Genomic DNA, 18,428 nt, shown 5'->3' with positions numbered 1-18,428 from the left:
TTCATCTTGCATTTTATGTAGATAATATCCTCCTAATTGGCGACAATATGGAGCTATTGTCAAGACATAAAGTAATGATTATCCGAACAGTTTCAGATGAAAGACTAAGGAGGTATAGTATACATCTTTGTGATCAAGGTTATAAGGGATCACTAGAAAAAGATGTTGGGCTTATCTCAAGTGTCTTACACTGATACTGAGAATACTCGTTTTAGTATGAATACCGCCAAGAAAGGATTGCTACCTTTTAGATATGGCGTTCATTGATCGTAATACTATGTCTTAAGATGTCTATTAAGGTTGAGGAAATGAAGGCAGTATTCTACGTTTTCCGCAGTAGATAGCTTCATGTATGGATTACTATGTACGAGATCTTATATTTGCTATGCAGTTAGCATGGTTGTAAGATATATATAGTCCTAGTTAAGGATACTGAACTGTGGTAAATTATATTTTCAAGTCCCTGACTAGAGAATAAGGATAGATTACCAGTTAGACAGTTTAGTTCCTTTTAGGATTATATGATTTCGGATTTCCAGGCTGACCGGAACAAAGAATAATTACCTCGAGCTATGTGTTTTCCTTGGGAGGTAAAACCTTTTGGTTTGACCACTACCTCCAGGGTCTAAGAGTGATTCCTAGTTTGCGTGAGAGCATCACCTTCGTGGTACCCCAAGTGCAGTTGCAAACTCTAAGGAATCCTAGAACCACAAGGGGTCAAACACATGGAGAGTAAGTACCAAGTTATACGATTATTCGTAAATCGAGGTTATGTGCTCAAAGAATAAATTCTCACATATTGGAGAAACCTACTGATCTTTTCACAAAAGGCTTATTGCAAATGGTCATTGAAAGATGGGAATGCGATTGATGCCAGATTGATGCCACCCACTTAGGAAACTTTAAGTATAAGTGGGAGAAGTGTTAGGTGATTGGTAAATAGACGCATTGTATACTAAAAGTTTGCTTTAGTATAAGTGGGAGATTGTTGGATTTGTATACTGAAAGCAAGAACGTTTTATGCTTGTATACAATGTTTCCTAAGTTCACTATCTAATCTCCTATCTAATTGTGTTCATGATTGCATATGTATGTTCTTTATCTCTATATAAGTAGATTATATGGTGTGTTGTAGATCACAGAAGACCATATAATTGGAATAACCTTAAGAGATATAATATGATCACAGCCGAAATAACTCTAGGACAAGTTATTGGTTTAGGCTGCAGTATAGATGGAAGTAGTTTGTCTTGGCTACTTGTCTATACTGGTACGTCATTACGTATTGATAGGACCACAGTTGAGATGTATTCTTCTATCTGACTTAAGTGAAGAATCATGATCTCGGTGACTTATAAGATCTTAATACTAATAAGTATTCAAATATATATGTTAATTCATATATCACTTTGACTTACTATGGGTGAAAGTTATATACTAACTCGAGTACTCTGTATCTTGGGTGATGGCGGTTAATATATGATATTTGATTATCTGTATTAGTACCCGTATCCGGTATAGGATAATGACATCCCCTTAAGGAGCTCAATAAGGTTTATTGCGCTAAACCCTGCAGGTTGATTAAGTTCAGGCGCAATAATAAAGTTTGAGTGGTACTGCTTAAGGATTTATAAAGAGATTAATTAATTTAAGCTGTCAGAGCTCTAATTAATTAATGGATGTCGGATATTTTAAATACGGAGATTTAATAAGTCTAAATACAAGCCCCCCGACTCATCACCGGCAATAAAGGGGTAAGTCAGTATCGGTTCTCTAGTGGAATGAACTGATATTTATAAATTAATTATGGTCTGGGCTGACCATAGATAAATTAATTTATTTGAGGCCCATCTTTATTCCTTGTATCTGGTCCCTGGACTGGCCCAATGTCTCCTAGCCCTAGAAGGAGAGAAAGACGCCTCCTACACTAATTCTGTGCCCACACGTATTTAATTTTATTTAAATACAGCTGTCAGCTCTCAGGAAAATATACTGATAAAATATTAGGGTTTTGAGAGCTGTGGGGCGCAGGGAAGAAAAACGTGTGGGGCTTATTTCTCTCTTGGGACTTTCATAGATCGTTGTCCATCCAACGGTGAAAGCTGAGCGGGATACAGTCGAGAAGATCAGAGCTGGAGTCAGATTTTCGCATGAAACCAAGTTCTGGCAGTCTCCGTAAAACGGCCATAACTTCCTCCACAGAACTCCGATTCAGACGAATCAGGCGGCCACGGAAAGCTCTCTCGAAGACGAAGACGTCGTATTTCTGGGCGAAATACGATTTGAGGACGTTTGAGGCTTCATACGAAGGCTTGAAGCTGACTGGTCTGTTCAGATGCGAATCTGCGAATTCTTCTGAATTCTTCAGGTATTTCTGAACTCCAACGTGCAGCTGTTAAATTCATAGGAGCATGTTAGGATTAATCGTTGTATGATAAATTAATAATAATCCAAGAAACGATCATCGGGCAAAGCGGAACGTTAATTCAGTTTAATATTCCTTCATTATCTGTCTGCGGGTTGCAATTCCAGCACGTTAATTCTGATTCCTAAAAAGGATAACGTCGAGACTGTGGCTGATTTACGTCCTATCATTCTCTCAAACTTCTTTTTTAAGATTATTTCGAAGATCTTGGCCACTAGATTGAGTGGGGTAGCAGCTGCGGGGGTCACTCCTAATCAATTTGGTTTCATCGGAGGAAGATCGATCCATGATTGTATTATGCTGGGATCTGAGGGGTTTAATTGCATGAATCGTACGGAGCGGCGATCGAATATGGCTTGTAAGATTGATATTCGCAAAGCTTTTGATACGATGAGTTGGGATTTTATTCTGCAAGTTCTCCGTGTGAATGGTTTTCATGAGAATTTTATACGATGGATTTCTATCATTTTCAGTTCGGCACGCTTATCCATCCTTTATAATGGCCAGCTGAGCGGTTACTTTGCGTGCTCTAGAGGGGTTCGGCAGGGTGATCCTTTATCTCCTATTCTCTTTGGAATTGCTGAGGATGTTTTGAGTCATTTATTCCTGAATTGTGTTCGATCTAGACATCTTATTCCCATGGATTTCAGTAGGTCTGCGCATTTTCCCACTCATCTTCTCTACGCTGATGATATCTTGCTCTTCTGTAAAGCGTCGGTTAAGAACGCGCGGAAAATTAAAGAAATTATGGACCTCTACGGTGAGCTTTCTAGTCAGAGGTGTAATCTGGCCAAATCCCACGTTTTCTTTGGGTCTGGTGTCTCTAATGTTATGAAAAATGGTGTGGTCAGAGATTTGGGTTTCGCTATGGGATCTTTACCGGTTACTTATCTGGGAGTTTCGATTTTCATTGGTCGTATTCGTGCGTCTCATTTTATGGGTATCCATGATAGAATTATCAATAAATTTTCGAATTGGAAGGGCTTACAGCTTTCTATGGCTGGTAGAATCTGCCTGGTTCGCTCTGTTATTCAAAGTTCGGTCACTCACTCTATAATGATTTATCGTTGGCCAAAATCTCTTATTTACAGCTTGAATAAGAAGTGTCGTAACTTCATTTGGTCTGGAAATGTGGATAAAAAACCTTCATGCCCGGTTAGCTGGTCCCGGGTCTCTGCCTCGCGCGCGGAAGGTGGTCTGGGGATCAGACCGTTTTCGGCTATGAATAAAAGCTTTTTAATGAAGATTGCTTGGAGACTTATTCAAGGTAGTGAGTTTGCTCCTGCGATTTTATGCACCCGTTACTTGACGAGCTTCGGCTACGCCAAAACTTACCTTGCCTCTTCTCCAGTTTGGACTGGTATTCGGGGTCTTGTGGATAATTTGGTTGATAACTCTTACTCTTATATTGGCACTGGTGAACATACTTACTTCTGGCGTGACGATTGGCTGGGATATAGGTTGATGGAAAGGCTTCATATTTCGAGTTTTATGATGAATTTTCTCGATCAAGCGGTTAGCGATTACTATTATGATGGCATTTGGCACTTTACTACGGATTTTATAATCAATTACCCGGATATTGTGGTGGATATTTTATTGCTTCCGATTGGGGAAGAGGGAGACGCTCGTTTCTGGAAACACTCGGTTAGTGGGAATGTGATTGCTCACCTAGCTTATGCTACTCAGAATCATATTTTTCCGAAGGTGGTGTGGGGAAATTGGATTTGGGAAAAAAAATTTCTGGAACGTCGATCGTTGATTTGCTGGCGCATTATTCATAAGAAGATGCCCATGCTTGATAATCTTATTAGACGTGGAATAATTGGTCCTAATCGGTGCATTATGTGTGGTTTAGATGTGGAGACCATTGATCACTTGTTTTCGAGATGCACTGCCCTGCAACCGGTCTGGTCTGAGTTCTTGGCTTGGTTTGGCAAAGAGGAGTTCTCTCACTGCTTGGATATTTATAGTGCTCTTGTTGCTTCTTGGAATGAGCACTTCAGTCCTCAAGTTCGTTCTTTTTGGAAAGCAGGGATTATTAACCTTTTGTGGAAAGTTTGGGATTGCCGCAATCAAACGACTTTCAATGATGCTATTTTTCATCCCAAAATCATTACGGACTTTTTGAAGGTGATGTTTAAAGAGATGGATGCTAATTTTCATAAGCTTGGTTGTTCAAACAATTCTTAGTCGGATTACCTGGTGCTTAGAAGAATTGGGGTCTCTACGAGGGCGGCTCCGCTTCCCACTATGATTGAGGTACATTGGTGGCCGCCGGCAGGACAGTGGATGAAAGTCAATACCGACGGCTCGGCTTTGGGCGCCCCGGGCAGCATTGCTGCTGATGGTGTTTATCGGGATAACTGGGGCTGGGTGCGTGGATGTTTCCATTTCAAAGGTGGTATGGGTTTTGCTTTCGAGGCTGAGCTTCTTGCAGTGATATATGCGGTGAATATTGCTCACCATAGAGGGTGGCGATGGCTTTGGATTGAGGCTGATTCTGCTTATATAGTTAACCTCTTAAACTCCCTTTCTCAAGATGTTCTGTGGCGCTTCATGGCTTTGTGAAAACGCACGATTCCTCTTCTCCTTGATTTTCGCTTGCAGGTTTCTCATATCTATAGAGAAGGGAATAGTGCGGCTGATATTATGGCTAATCATGATAGAGAGGAGGGATGGTGGCCGTATGCTATTGATGCCATCAAGAATGCTGTCTCTTTGGACATGTCGACGCATAGTCATGTTCGTGTTAAGTTTTGATGAATGTTTGGTTTTGGCATTTATTCGAACACCTGGCGGGTGTTCCTGTTTGCTGGGCAGATAGTTTGGGCTGATCTTTGGTCGACTTTGGTGGTCTTGAGGGTTGCTTGTTTGTTGGTGGAAACGCTCTAGGAGTATAATTCTTTTAGTAGGAGGTTTTTCAAGCCTCTGTCGAGCTGTTGCTTTCGCTGGTTGAATGTGTGGAGTGAGGATGGCTATGCTGTGGGGTCTCTCCCCTCTCTCGCTTTTCTCTATTTTCGGCTCATAGGCTGATCGTCGGAGCCTCTGCTGTGAGGCCTCTTAGGGCTACTGTGGTCGACGGCACTGAGTCCTCCCATGGCGTTCTGTGTTTTTCCCGGTGCGATGCTTTGCTCTCGTTTGCGGCACGGGGCTGCTCTCCTTGCACTACAAGAAAATCGCACATACATAACACATCATACATAACGGTTTTTTTCGAAAACCGTTATGTATGAGCGCCTTTTTGACTATAGATAACGGTTAGATAATTTTCCGTTATGTATATAGTGTTATCTACAGGCATACATAACGGTATGAAGCAATGCGTTATGTATGAGCGTTATCTATTAGTTATATACATAACGATACTCGTAAACCGTTATGAAATGCGTTATCTATGAGCATCTCTTTTATAACGATTGTCAAAGCGTTACGAAAAGCGTTATATATAAATGTCTTTAATAACACTTATTTCAACCGTTACGATTACTGTTATGTATGGGCATCACTTTTTTTTTTCTTTCCTTTTTTAATTTCATTAATTTATTTTTTAAGAATTATAATATATCTATTTTTTAAAAATAAAACAGTTGATCTAAAAATAGCCTATGATTACATATATGATGCTTTATTAAAAAATAATAAATTGATTAAAAAAATAGTATAATAAAATAAATAAAATTTTCCCTAAAATTGTTGACCGATTATATATAACAACAATTAGAAAAACTTATATTTAAATTACTAGTATTAGTTTTTTTCTAAAACAAAACTTATCCCTCACTCAAAGTCAAATTTCAATGTAGTTTTAAATTTCAGCATTTAAATTTAGATTTAGGGTTTCTGTTTCCCTCCCACCCACACCCGCCGCCCCACGGCCCCACCGGCGCCGCCCCTTCTGCGCCGAGCCTCGCCGTCCCCCAGGCCTAAGACTCGCCGCGACGCCGTCGCCCTGGCCCCTCCTCGGCGTTGCCCAGACCTAAGGCTCGTAGTCGTCGTCGCCCAGGTCCCAGCCGACCCGCGACGCCGTCGCCCAGGCCCCGCCGAGCCTCGCTCGTAGTCATCGTCCCCCAGGCCCAGCCTCGCCGTTGCCCAGGCTCCGAGACGCCCCCGTCCGCCCGAATGCTCAGCCATAATTGTCGTTGCTGCCTTCACGATGCGCTTCCATCGCCGCCGTCATTCTTATAAGGTCAATTCGCTGCTTCCTCAATTTTCTTTGGTTTTTCATTTTTTAAGTGTTATAGTCTATAGGGCGTATGATAATTTCTTCTTCTGGTTCTAACATTTCGTCAAAATTAGGGTTCTGATTGAGGAATTCAATTTCGTTGCTCTTCGGTATTACAATTGTAACAGTACGAAGTTGTTAAGGTGAAATTTCGTGGCCTTTACGGACTCAGTCAAGGTCTTCATGTTCATGTCTTCACTTAGCATAATCAGTTGGATTGGATTTAGTATTTTAATTTGTTTCGTGCTCGATGAATTTCTAATGCTGGTATTTGCCTCTCACTCTGTATACGTTCTGATGCTGTTTTTAGTTTTCATTCTTAATTATTTAGTTATCTACTCTTTCAATATTTCTCTCATCTTTTCTCTGGATCGCACTATATTTATTCAGTCTTTTCTTGTTTTCTTTGTGGGGTTCGGTTTCATGCTGCTCTTTGATTATATTTTTCTTTGTATATGGTGTTCAAGTGGTGGCCATGGCTGTTGTGTTTATGTCTGTTGGTTAATAAAGAATGAGAATATATAACTCGAATATTTGAAGCTTATTTCCTTGTTAATTAGTGTAACGGCAGCTGCTGCATTAATTGACTTCAGAAAATGGGCATTATCAGTTGAAAATATGTGAAAGGCTGTTCAATTCTGAAAAAATGGTCTCTGTTATGTGATTGCTATTAGATAATGTGTTTATGCAGGCAAATTCTATTGGGAGGAGAAAAACTTGATCGACTTGTATGTTATACTGCTAAGATATTCAAGGTAAAGGTTTTTTATTACTTTCACAGCTGGAACTATTCTTTTTAATGTTTTGAGTGCATTTGTCTCAGCTGTTGCAACTGATTATTGCGCTTCGTTTTCACTGAAGCAGAATAACGATTATACTCGACTTTTTTCACCTAAACCTGTTTAGTTTTTCTTGATGGGCAGTTTCTATTTTGTCTGTTGCACTATAACTAAATATATATAATGTTTTCATATAGTTTTTCTTGAACATATGTACGGTCATATGTGTAGTGTGTGAATAATTAGTTTGGTTGAATTTGCATTTGGTTTTAAGGTCAGGATGGTTCCAATAATTCCCCATGTTCTAATATTTAATCATATCTCAAATTTCAGTAACTTTTTGGAGCTTTGTGCAATGGGAAGAAGACTATCGAAAATTGCAGCCAAAGATCCCCCTTTCTTGCTTAGCTAATGGCATCCAGTAAGCATGATAAGGTAAGGAAACTGACTGCTACCCTCCTGAAATTCCTTGATGATTGGTATAAATGTCAGATTTTATTGTTTTTATAATGGTTATGTTTACTGTTTTGAAGCCCAACATATCATGTAAATATGTTTATTATTATAATATGAATAGGTCGGCATCTAGGTAGGTGTATACATTTAGTTGGTTAAGTTCCTGAGCTACTAATTTTGTTGTACAGAGAGCTCTTACTCACTCATTTATAAATGATAATTTAATACGAATATTTTTACATTGATAAAACTTAATATTCTGGTGAGGATTACTCTTTGCTTTTGATGTTCTTTGATGGTTGCCTCTGTAGTCGTTTTTGGTTTTGCTAAATCTTCATTAGTTTATTCTGGTTTTGCTATATATTATGCTGATTTTTTTTAAGGGATAATACTCTGCTTTCTTATTCAAGAAGAAGAAGAGGATCTGCAAATCATGGAGCTGCCATTAATATTATCAGGTAAGCTCAAATTATCAAGGAATTTGCCTTTTCTTAGATTTTAAATTTTTAATCCATATATTCTTGTATTTCTTTTTATCTATGAGGAGATCTTGACTTAATGTAGGACTCGTTCTTTGTTGAGGATGAATTTAGATTATATTTCTTGATTTTATTGCATTAGTGAATTATATAGCGTTTTCGTTCCCATTATTTGAAGTTTGGTAAATTTGAAAACTACATAATCTCACCAACTCACTTCCATTGTAGGCTCATTTATGCTAGCAAGCTACTTGGTGATGACAAGACTACCAAAGGCTACAAATCGAGGACTATCGGACTTATGATTGAAAGAATATTGACAAAGTTCATGTTGAGTGCACAAATCTCTTGTTGGAACACATAGTATGATAGATTTTCGTTTTAGCTATAAGATACTTGCTACTTGCAATGTCGAATCGAAATAATTGCAATGATATGTACTTGTTACTTGGTATATTCGGATGATAATGTATAATTGTTTTGGATGAAATATAATATGTTATTGATGGTTTTATCATTGTTTTTTATTTTATTTATTCATTTTTTGAGCTAAATAACAGGAAAATAGAGAAAAAAATATTAAATATGCTGAAAGCTATAGTTGGAATACATAACGGTAGATATATTCTATGATAACAGTCACAACCGTTATCTATAATTGTTATAGATAACGGTACACAAGCGTTACGTATTAGTGCATCGTATTGTTATCTATTATACTATAGATAACGGTATTTTACCGTTACGTATGAGCGTATCCTATTGTTATCTATTCAACTATAGATAACGGTATTTTATCGTTACGTATGAGCGTATCGTACTGTTATCTAATATCATAGATAACGGTTTTTTTATCGTTATGTATGAGCGCATCATAGACAACACCACTATATATAACGGTTTTTTTGGGGTATAGATAACGGAGAATCTCCGTTATCTATGTGCATTTTTTTTGTAGTGTTGCCATCTCGTTTCTAAGTTTCTGCTTGAGGTTGGTTAGTTTTGGCGACGAAGTCTCATCGGCCGAAACTTCTAGCTTCTCGGTCCTCTGGGGTCCTCTTGCTCGTGGGGTGCTTCCGGCGACGGTGTATAACCGGCCGGTAGCTACCTCTGAGTTTGTTGGGTTGGGGGTTGCTGACTGCTCACGGCGACGGCGTATAACCGGCCGTGTTGCTTTTTTGTTTTGGTTTGGGTTGTTTCTTTTTTGGTTGGCAGATGGCGACGGTGTCTCACCGGCCTTCTGCCTTCCGTTTGGTTGTTTTGTGGGGCTAGAGCCGAGATTGTTTGGGGACGATGGTTAGGCCGGAGTTCCGGAAACTTTCTCTTCCGCTCTTCCCTTCTTGTGTTTCTTTTTCGTCTTCTAGACGAGTACTCTTTTTCCTTTTTACGGTTTTTCCCACTGGGTTTTCCGTAAAAATGTTTTAATGAGGCTCAGCCCTTGGTCTGCTTTTCTTGTGCTTTCAAGGGTTCTCTTAGGTTCTTTTTCCTTTTTCTTTTTTTATATAAATGCATTTTAATATATGATACTGCTTGTAAATGATACCTAGATAAGAGATGTGACTTGTGAAAAAATAAATGAGAATAAAAGAGAGTAGAATTTTCAAAATGATTGAACTATAAAATATCACATACATATTTTCATAGTTTAATTTTATAGAATAATAGTCATCATCTTAATTGATTTAATTTATGGAAATTAATATATTATGCATATTTTAAAATTTAATTTGCTTACAAAAATCGATTTGCTTCACGTAAACCAATATACTATGTTATATCTTAATAGAATAACAAAAATTGATACGAGATTCAAAATTATAACGCTTCTTTATTGAGTCGATGCATTGGAGATGGGAGAGTCGGGAGACGCTATGGTGGGGACCAACTTATAGTGCCTCCCACTGGAGACGCTTTATAAAATTTGATTTGCTTTACGTAAACTAATATACTATATTATATAATGGAACTATAGAATGAATAAATGATAAAAACTACTGTGAGATTCAGGGGGGTGTATTGGATTGAGATTCTGTAGGATTTTAAAAGATTTCGAAAGTCTGGGTGTATTCAATCCAGACTTTTAACAGTCCTTTAAAATCCAGAGGTATTCAATCCAGATTTTTTTAAGTCTTTTAAAATTCATAGGTATTCAAACCAGACTTTTTAAAGTCTTTTAAAATCAAGTGGTATTCAACATTTCGTGGATTTTAACAATCCATGGATTCTGATGGATTTGTTAAAAAAAATACAAAGGACGAAATCCGAGCTTCAGACTTGAGATTTTGATGGATTCCTCTAAACTCCACGCGGAGTCTATAGATTTTGAAAGTCCGTTAAAATCCATGAAATTTTTAAAGTCCTTTAAAATCCTACAGAATCTCAATCCAATACAACAATTGTATCATTTTACTTAGATTTTTAATTTGTGAAGTCTAATAAAAAATTTATATGTAATTTAGAATCTGGTTAGAAGAATACAAAATATATTATTTAATTTAGATTTTTTATTTGTAAAGCTTTACGAAAAAATAGTTGGGATTCAAAATTTGCTTAATAAAAACTGCATAAAATATATACTTTCTTTAGGTTATGAACTGAAAAAGTGTTACAAAAATCAATATGAGATTCAAATAGCATCATTTTATTTTTATAAAAATATTTTGTATAGTGGTTGTCGTCGTCTACCACCAAATAATTCCTGCAATCTTACAAAGAATTAAATTAGTATAGCAATAAGCAGGGTCAAACCACAAAGAATGGGGTTTTGCAGAGACGGCGGCGATTGTGGGGGATGGAAGATCGACGGCTGCAAGCTCGGTGGTCGTCAGGAATTGAAGAGAGAATCGAGGGAGGAGACTGAAATTGGGTACCTAGGGTTCCAGATGGCGACGCTCTCTGCTCTTCGCTACTGAGAAGTTTGTGGCGTGGCTTAGTATGGAACGCGTCGACTGGAGACAAGGTTGTGCTGTGCGGCACGGCGAAGATGGAGGATGGCGGTAGTGCTCGGCGTCTGGAAAAGATGGCGGATCTGGGGCGCTGGCTTGAGCGGTGGTGGCGGAACCCAGTGGCAGGGCAATGGTGACACCTTCCCATCTCACCGCAGGCGGCGTCTCGCGTCAACAGCCAACGGCTGTCGCCGTTTCACCCTCAATTCACGCAAAGAATCGTTGCCCTACTCTTTTAATTTGGGAGTTCTCTTTTTTCACCCTCGATTCACGGCTAAAGATCTGGGAGTTTTTTTATTTATTTATTTATAAGAGCCTAATAAAACGACGTCGTTTTACTGCATCGCAGGTGTATCCACGTCTGCCAAGTCCGGGAGCCACGTCAACACCGATCAAGGTGGTGGTCAACGCGTGCGCAAGGTGATGTGCAATATGCAAATTTGGTGATCGTTCGTGCATTTTTTGGCTATTAACCAAATTTAAAACTATCCTAAATGCAGCCTATAAAAGGCTTTACAACAACAGGTTGCTGCCTACATTCGATCTTCTACAAAAATCAACAAAAGATTACAAGTTTACAACAACAGGTTGCATACGTTCGATCTTCTACAAAAACCAACAAGGACTTAACTACATCCCAAAGAAACTAGCTTGTTCAATTCCTTCTTCTTGGAAAAAGCAATGGAAAAATTTCACCAAAACATAAACTTGAAGCAAGCATCTGGTTCGGGAAGAGCCTACGGACAGTCAATCGCCTTTGGGCTGCAGCAAAAAAGCAAGAAGAAAAAGGTCAACATATTTTCATACAAAGTGGAAAGATCAACAACATAAGGAGGAAAAGAGTTGTAATCAATTTGGAAGCAATATCGAGTTTGGCGGTGACACAGAGATCAACAATTAGAAAATTAGCACAAGGTATCAGTTGTAGTAAAAGCACTGTGGGAAGATGGTTAATAAATGGCTGATCAAAGCTCACACAAGTGCCATACGACCTAAGCAAGTCTTGGAGCGGTGCTGAGCAAATGAGGGGATAACGAGAAACCCTAATTCACTTTAGAGTTAAGAGCATAAATTAAACTTTAATTAAACTCTATTAGGATTCTAATTTATTTCTTCATTTGGATGGGGACATTATAAATGAGAGACCCAAAAAAAAATTGGGACGTTATTATTGGGAATGGAGGGAGTAATTTATAAATCAATAATATTGGGCAATCTTTGCAGATATATAGCGTATCCGAAGATTCCATCGTGCGGGTATATTCTTCCAAATTTGAGCAACGAACACTCACACAAACATAAGAAATTAAGAAGATTATAAAGATATTTTAAATTATATATTTAGTTATATTTTATTAAAACAATTTTAAAATTAATTTGTAGCAAGTAGCAAGCGAGAAGATAGTGACAAAATGCTTTGAGAAGAAAACCTTAATAAGCGAGAAGATAGTGATAATTTGGACCAGCTCTGTATTATTTTCTTTCTTGTGTCCACATGCTTTGAGAAGAAAACCTTAATAAATTTAGGGAAAATATCAAAGAGAGCTGAAATCGACCATCATTATCAAAGATAAATCCTTATGAAAGATATTCCAGTTCAATTATAAGGGTGCTTGCCACCTACCAGTCTACCACGTTTATAAATAATTCAATTGAAAATAAAGGGTGAAGTTCACAAGTAGCCAACTCAACAAAGTGTAAGAGTTTACTACCATATTCCATAAAATTTTAAGTTATGTAGCCATTTTGTGTTAAAATGACAAGAATATCCCCAATGATCCCCACATAAATTTTAATTATTTAAAACATAAATATTTAAACAAAAAAGGAACATGAAATCATGCAAAATAAATGGCAGTTTCTAAATTCGACAGTTTCAATAAAGCACAAAGTTTGGTCAAATGGAGGATCTTCTATCTTATCAATATTATTCAATTTTGTTTTATATTGTGTTTTCTCTCTCTCTCTTCACTATACGGCTTTATGGAAAGAAGAAACCCTAACAAAAGAGTGCATGACTCTTTCAAAAAAACAAATTGAGAGCGCACGACTCTTTCAAGAAAACAAAGAACTTGAGCAACAACCAATTCGTCGGAAGTTCAAATTGATTCCGTGCATCTTGAAATTGAAGTTCATACACATAAAATTATAGATGATTTTGTGTGAGGTATGTTTTACGTTAGTTTTTGTATGTGGTATTAGATTTTAGTTTTTTTATAAATAAAACGTATGTGAGATGTTAACATCATTAACTTTTTTGACTTGTCATAAGGGTGATAAAGTCATTTTACTCAAAAGTGGATACTAAACTCATACTTTTATGAATGAAGATATATAAAGAACTTATATACTTTATCATTTGACTATTCATATGTATTGTCACAAAATAAAAATACATACAACAAACAAGTATGTTTGATGTGTATATATATGTATTATCTTGGGTTAATGATGGAATCTTAATCTATCGATATCCTCACTTATAACGATTTTAGCAATTTTTCCCTCATCTTTGAAATTTAATATTTTCAATTTGTATCAATTTTATCAAGAATTTTTGAAATAATTATTTTAAAGAAATAAAAATTAAAGTAAAAATATTAGTAATATCCTCATATATAACTTACTTTTATACAATAATAAGTTCATACTTCGAATCATTAATCCTATTTCTTTTTTTCTTTTTTTTTAAAATTAACAGTATTAATCCTATATACTTCGAATCATTAATCCTATTTCTTTTAAGAGTGAGGCACATGACGCACTCACTACTCTGTTTTCTAAAATCAATTAAGAGGGGGGGGGGGGGGGAGATCTAGTTTAATAAACAAATCAAAGGCAAAATTTTGATTATGATTAGGTACCAGTTTATTTCGACAATGAAGAGAAAATGAAGTTTCACTAAACACAAAACATTTAGTAGTTAATTGATAATTTCTTACAAGTTATATAATTTATCATGTGATATGACAGATTTTGCATGTTTCATGCGTATAATTTTGAACAATAATATTAACTTTTAAAATATATATATATATATATAATATTATTATTTATACTTTAGAATCAATTGTTATTCTTCCACCAGCACCCAAAGTCTTGAATATCCTCATGAATGAGAATGTATATATGTTGAATGAGAGTTTAAATGAATTATCAATAATACGCATCTTCTATATTGTGACTAATCGAAATAAATTTTAAGATTAATCGTTAAAAATAATTCAATCATTAAAAAATTTTGGTGAAAATTTACAACCAAAATCGATATTTATAATTACCGATTTTTCGATCGTTAAAATTTATCAATCAAACTTTCGATCGTTAAAAGATGGAACGACCCCTAAAAATGATCGTGATCATTTTAACAATTAAATTTTTAGTTGTAATTTTCGATCGTGAAATCCGAATTTTCAAATAGTGATGCATCTTCAACCTCGGTATTAGAAATGAGTCGATGCTAATGTTTTCAAAACTCTCATATTATTATCCAAACACCCACCAACCTTCGTTAATAATGACACCCACCTGTTACGTTGCTATATTATTAGTAACCCAACTTCAATAAATTAAGTTTGATCTAACTTGTTTCTTTCTTGAGATAAGTAGCTAATTAATAAATAGTCTGTCAAAACAAAAAAACAAAGCTAATAAATAGAGCCTAGCTATTTCTCTGGGCAAAACTAAGACGAAAAAAAATGGTGTCATCGCTTCAGTGGAGTAGAGTTGTTCCAGCAGTATCAATGAAAGCATGGAGCACTGCAGGGAAACGAAGTGTAGAGGGGCCAAATGCTTCTTCTCCAGCCCTTGGAATTCGTAAAAAGGCGTGTTTGGCAGTTGGAGCAGTGATGATGCCGAAACACGTGGGTATTATAATGGACGGAAGTGGAAGGTGGGCTCAAAATAGGAACTTGCCCATCCGAGATGGCCACAGAGCCAGTTCGCAGAATCTCACAGGCCTCATTTCCAGCTGCTGTGAGCTCGGAATCAACACTCTAACGATCTTCACTTTCTCCAAGGACAATTGGAAACGATCACAAGTCCGTCTTTCAATTTCTTTATTTACTTATATAGCGTGTAGTAAGTAAATTTTCAATTCTATTGCAGATGGAAGTTGACATCCTGATGAGAGTTTTTGAAGATTACATACAAACACATTTGATGCAACTCGTAGCAAGGTAACTCATTCAACATAACATATTTATATACTAAGATTAGATTTTGTACACTCTTCGTACATTAAATAGCTTACTTTTTTTATTTTGGTCCGTCTCCAAAATATCTTCGAAACTTGTATTTGAAAAAAATTCATTAACTATTATTCTTACAATCTTCACTTTTTATCGGACTCATTCAAATACATAATTAATTTTTATTAAAACTCGTGTCACTCTCCCTTAAAAAAATGTTTGAGAGACGAAGGGAGTAGTTTACAAGTCTTAGGTAGTACTTCATTCGTCCATCAAACATCTTCCATTCTTTTCATTTTAGTGTGTCCCCAAAACATCTTCGTAACTTATTTTTGAAAATAATTCAATTAGTAATTATCGTTACGTACAATCTTTACTTTTTGTGAGATTCATTCTCTACTCACAATTAACTTTTATTAAAATTCGTGTCACCCTCCCTTAGGAGCATGTTCAAGGGACGAAAGGAGTATATAATATTTAATCTTGACCATTAATTAATAGTAAAATTTGGATGATTTAGATGCATGAACATTTCATACGGATGGGTCCCTCGATCCCATTTGAAATTCATATTTTAGTTATAAACGGCGAATTATGGTGTGTTCAATATAGTGCGTTTTTCTCACCACCGATGAATTGGCCATATTGGAATATCTGACTGCCAACTCAATTTTGATTTAGATGAAATTTAAAATCATGTACAAAAAAAAAAAAAAGTCATGTAATTTTGTTCATAAAAAAAAGGTTGTGTAAAATTTCATAAAACCTCCATAGTTCATGTATTTACATGCAAATAACGCTTTGAGATGAGATAACAATCTTTTTATATCTAAAACTATTCAAACTTATGACAATATTTATCTATTTTTTAATATATATTTATTACTCCCTCTGTCCCAACGAAAGCGGTGCGTATTCCTTTTTGAGTCGTCCCAACGAAAGTGGTGTATTTCCTTTTTTTGGTAATAATTTTACACTACAAATAATGTGGCCTCACACACCTTTACACACTTTTACACTACAATCGTATTCTCCTTAAATCTCATGCCGAAAAGAAGCACCGCTTTCGTTGGGACGGAGGGATCGGAGTATTTAAATCTACTTTTTTTAGTGCAACATGCTAACCTGCTAAAATAATACTTGCTCGGTCCTAGGGGTGTGCAGCGGGTCGGACCCGGACCGACCCGCCGGGTTTGTAGACCCAAAATTTTTAGAAAAACGGACCGACCCGGACTGAAATTTTCGAGCGGGCCGACCCGGGACCGGACCGAACCCGAGCAACGGGTCCGGTTCGGTCCGGGTCAGACCCGCTAATAACCTAATTTTTTTTTTCTATTTTTCCACCTATTTTTCAGATCTAAAACATTAAAAATACGATACCAAAACTTTATTTTTTTTCCTATTTTTCCACCTATTTTTTTTCCCTATTTTTCCACCTATTTTTCATTTTTCAGTTAGTATTCTTAGGGTTAGAAGTTAGATTAATATTATATTATTATTACAAATATTAATTATTAAATATAAATATTAAATTTTTAATAGCATGGGTCGGTTCCGGGTTCGCCGGGTTTTGACTGGGTTCGACCCGGACCGACCCGAAAAACTTTCGGTCCTCAAAATAAGACCCAACCCGTCGGTCCGGGCGGGTTCGACGGGTCCGGGTTGGGTTTGCACACCCCTACTCGGTCCAACAAAACATACGATATTTTTGGTGACATAAATTCTAAGAAATAATGGTGACTATATTGTGAATTTGTGAGTGACTGAATGGAGAATGATTTCACTTTGTTATGAGTTGAGTGGATTGATGGATCATGGATTTTTTTATTTGTATTACTACTAAAATTTGTTTTTTCTCTAATAATGCCATACAAGCTAATCAAATTGGTATATATTTTTTTTTCTTTTTCTTCTTTTTTAATAGATATGATATACAATTTGCCGCGATCGGGAATAAATCAATATTGCCGAAATCTCTTCAAAATACAATATCTTGGGCCGAGGAAATAAGCAAAGGTAACAAAGGAATGAATGTGGTAATGGCGGTGAGCTACAGCGGTCGCGACGACGTCGTAGAGGCAACCAAAAACATCGCGACCAAAGTAGAACTTGGAATTATACGAGTCACAGACATCGACGAAATTATGTTTGAACAAGAACTTATGACAAACATCCTTGAATTTCCAAACCCAGATTTACTAATAAGGACAAGCGGTGAGCTCAGAATTAGCAACTTTCTTTTATGGCAATTGGCCTATACAGAATTTTACTTCGTAGATAAATTATTTCCTGATTTTAGTGAAGATGATCTCCATGAAGCATTTGCTTCTTACCAGTGCAGGGAGAGGCGCTATGGTGAACGGAGGAATTAATTTCAATGTGATTTTAGTAAATTATCGGGTGGTTGGGACGTTCTTTGCTTCTTTTTACAACCTTGGGTGCGCTCGGGGTTGGGAGGCTTTGAGTCGGGTCTCTTTGGATACTCTGCGACATTGTTCTTCACCGGCGTTGAGTTACTTTTATACTTTTTGGTTTTGCTTTTGCTTTTGCGCTGATCTTCATATGTTTTTTTTCTGATTTTTCTTTGAGCTTTTGATGGGCGTTGGGCTGCCATTTGCTCTTTGTTTTGCTCTTGTCGGTCTGGTTTAGGGCCGGGGTGGAGCCGAGATGGTTTTAGGACGATGGTTAGGCCGGAGTTCTGGAAACTTTCCTTTTCGCTCTTCCCCTATTTTTGGTTTGTTTTTTTCTCGTCGGTTAGACGATCACTTTTTTTCCTTTTTACGGTTTTTCCCATTGGATTTTCCTTAAAAAGGTTTTAATGAGGTTCGACCCTTAATCTGCTTTTCTTGTGCTTTCAAGAGTTTTCTTAGGTTTTTCTTTTTATATATAAACACAGTTAAAGGTTCTTGTATGTTCAAATGGACAAGCA

The 18,428-nt window shown here is 36.8% G+C and overlaps 1 protein-coding gene and 1 long non-coding RNA gene across 4 annotated transcripts; both read left to right on the top strand.

The window, feature by feature from the left end:
- The first annotated feature begins 6,167 nt into the window (after positions 1-6,167).
- On the top strand, positions 6,168-8,878 carry LOC131022514 (uncharacterized). The gene is made up of 6 exons (XR_009101308.1): positions 6,168-6,614; positions 6,725-6,793; positions 7,342-7,405; positions 7,763-7,864; positions 8,269-8,343; positions 8,593-8,878. It is a non-coding gene; the product is annotated as an uncharacterized LOC131022514 (long non-coding RNA).
- A 5,930-nt stretch (positions 8,879-14,808) lies between these two features.
- Positions 14,809-18,341, top strand: LOC131022497 ((2Z,6Z)-farnesyl diphosphate synthase CPT6, chloroplastic-like). 3 transcript variants are annotated; one of them, XM_057952011.1, is made up of 4 exons: positions 14,886-15,349; positions 15,417-15,487; positions 17,424-17,713; positions 17,836-18,341. In XM_057952011.1, exons 1-4 carry the CDS (start codon positions 15,008-15,010, stop codon positions 17,856-17,858), a joined length of 726 nt encoding a protein of 241 aa, XP_057807994.1. In that variant the 5' UTR covers positions 14,886-15,007; the 3' UTR covers positions 17,859-18,341. The 3 variants fall into 3 exon arrangements, with proteins under 3 accessions (XP_057807993.1, XP_057807994.1, XP_057807992.1); XM_057952009.1 differs by having other exon boundaries at positions 14,922-15,349; positions 17,841-18,341; XM_057952010.1 differs by having other exon boundaries at positions 14,809-15,349; positions 17,424-18,341.
- Positions 18,342-18,428: the final 87 nt, after the last annotated feature.

This window comes from Salvia miltiorrhiza, chromosome 4, assembly GCF_028751815.1.
Source record: "Salvia miltiorrhiza cultivar Shanhuang (shh) chromosome 4, IMPLAD_Smil_shh, whole genome shotgun sequence".
NCBI lineage: Eukaryota > Viridiplantae > Streptophyta > Magnoliopsida > Lamiales > Lamiaceae > Salvia > Salvia miltiorrhiza.
This window is presented reverse-complemented; position numbering and strand designations above follow the sequence as displayed.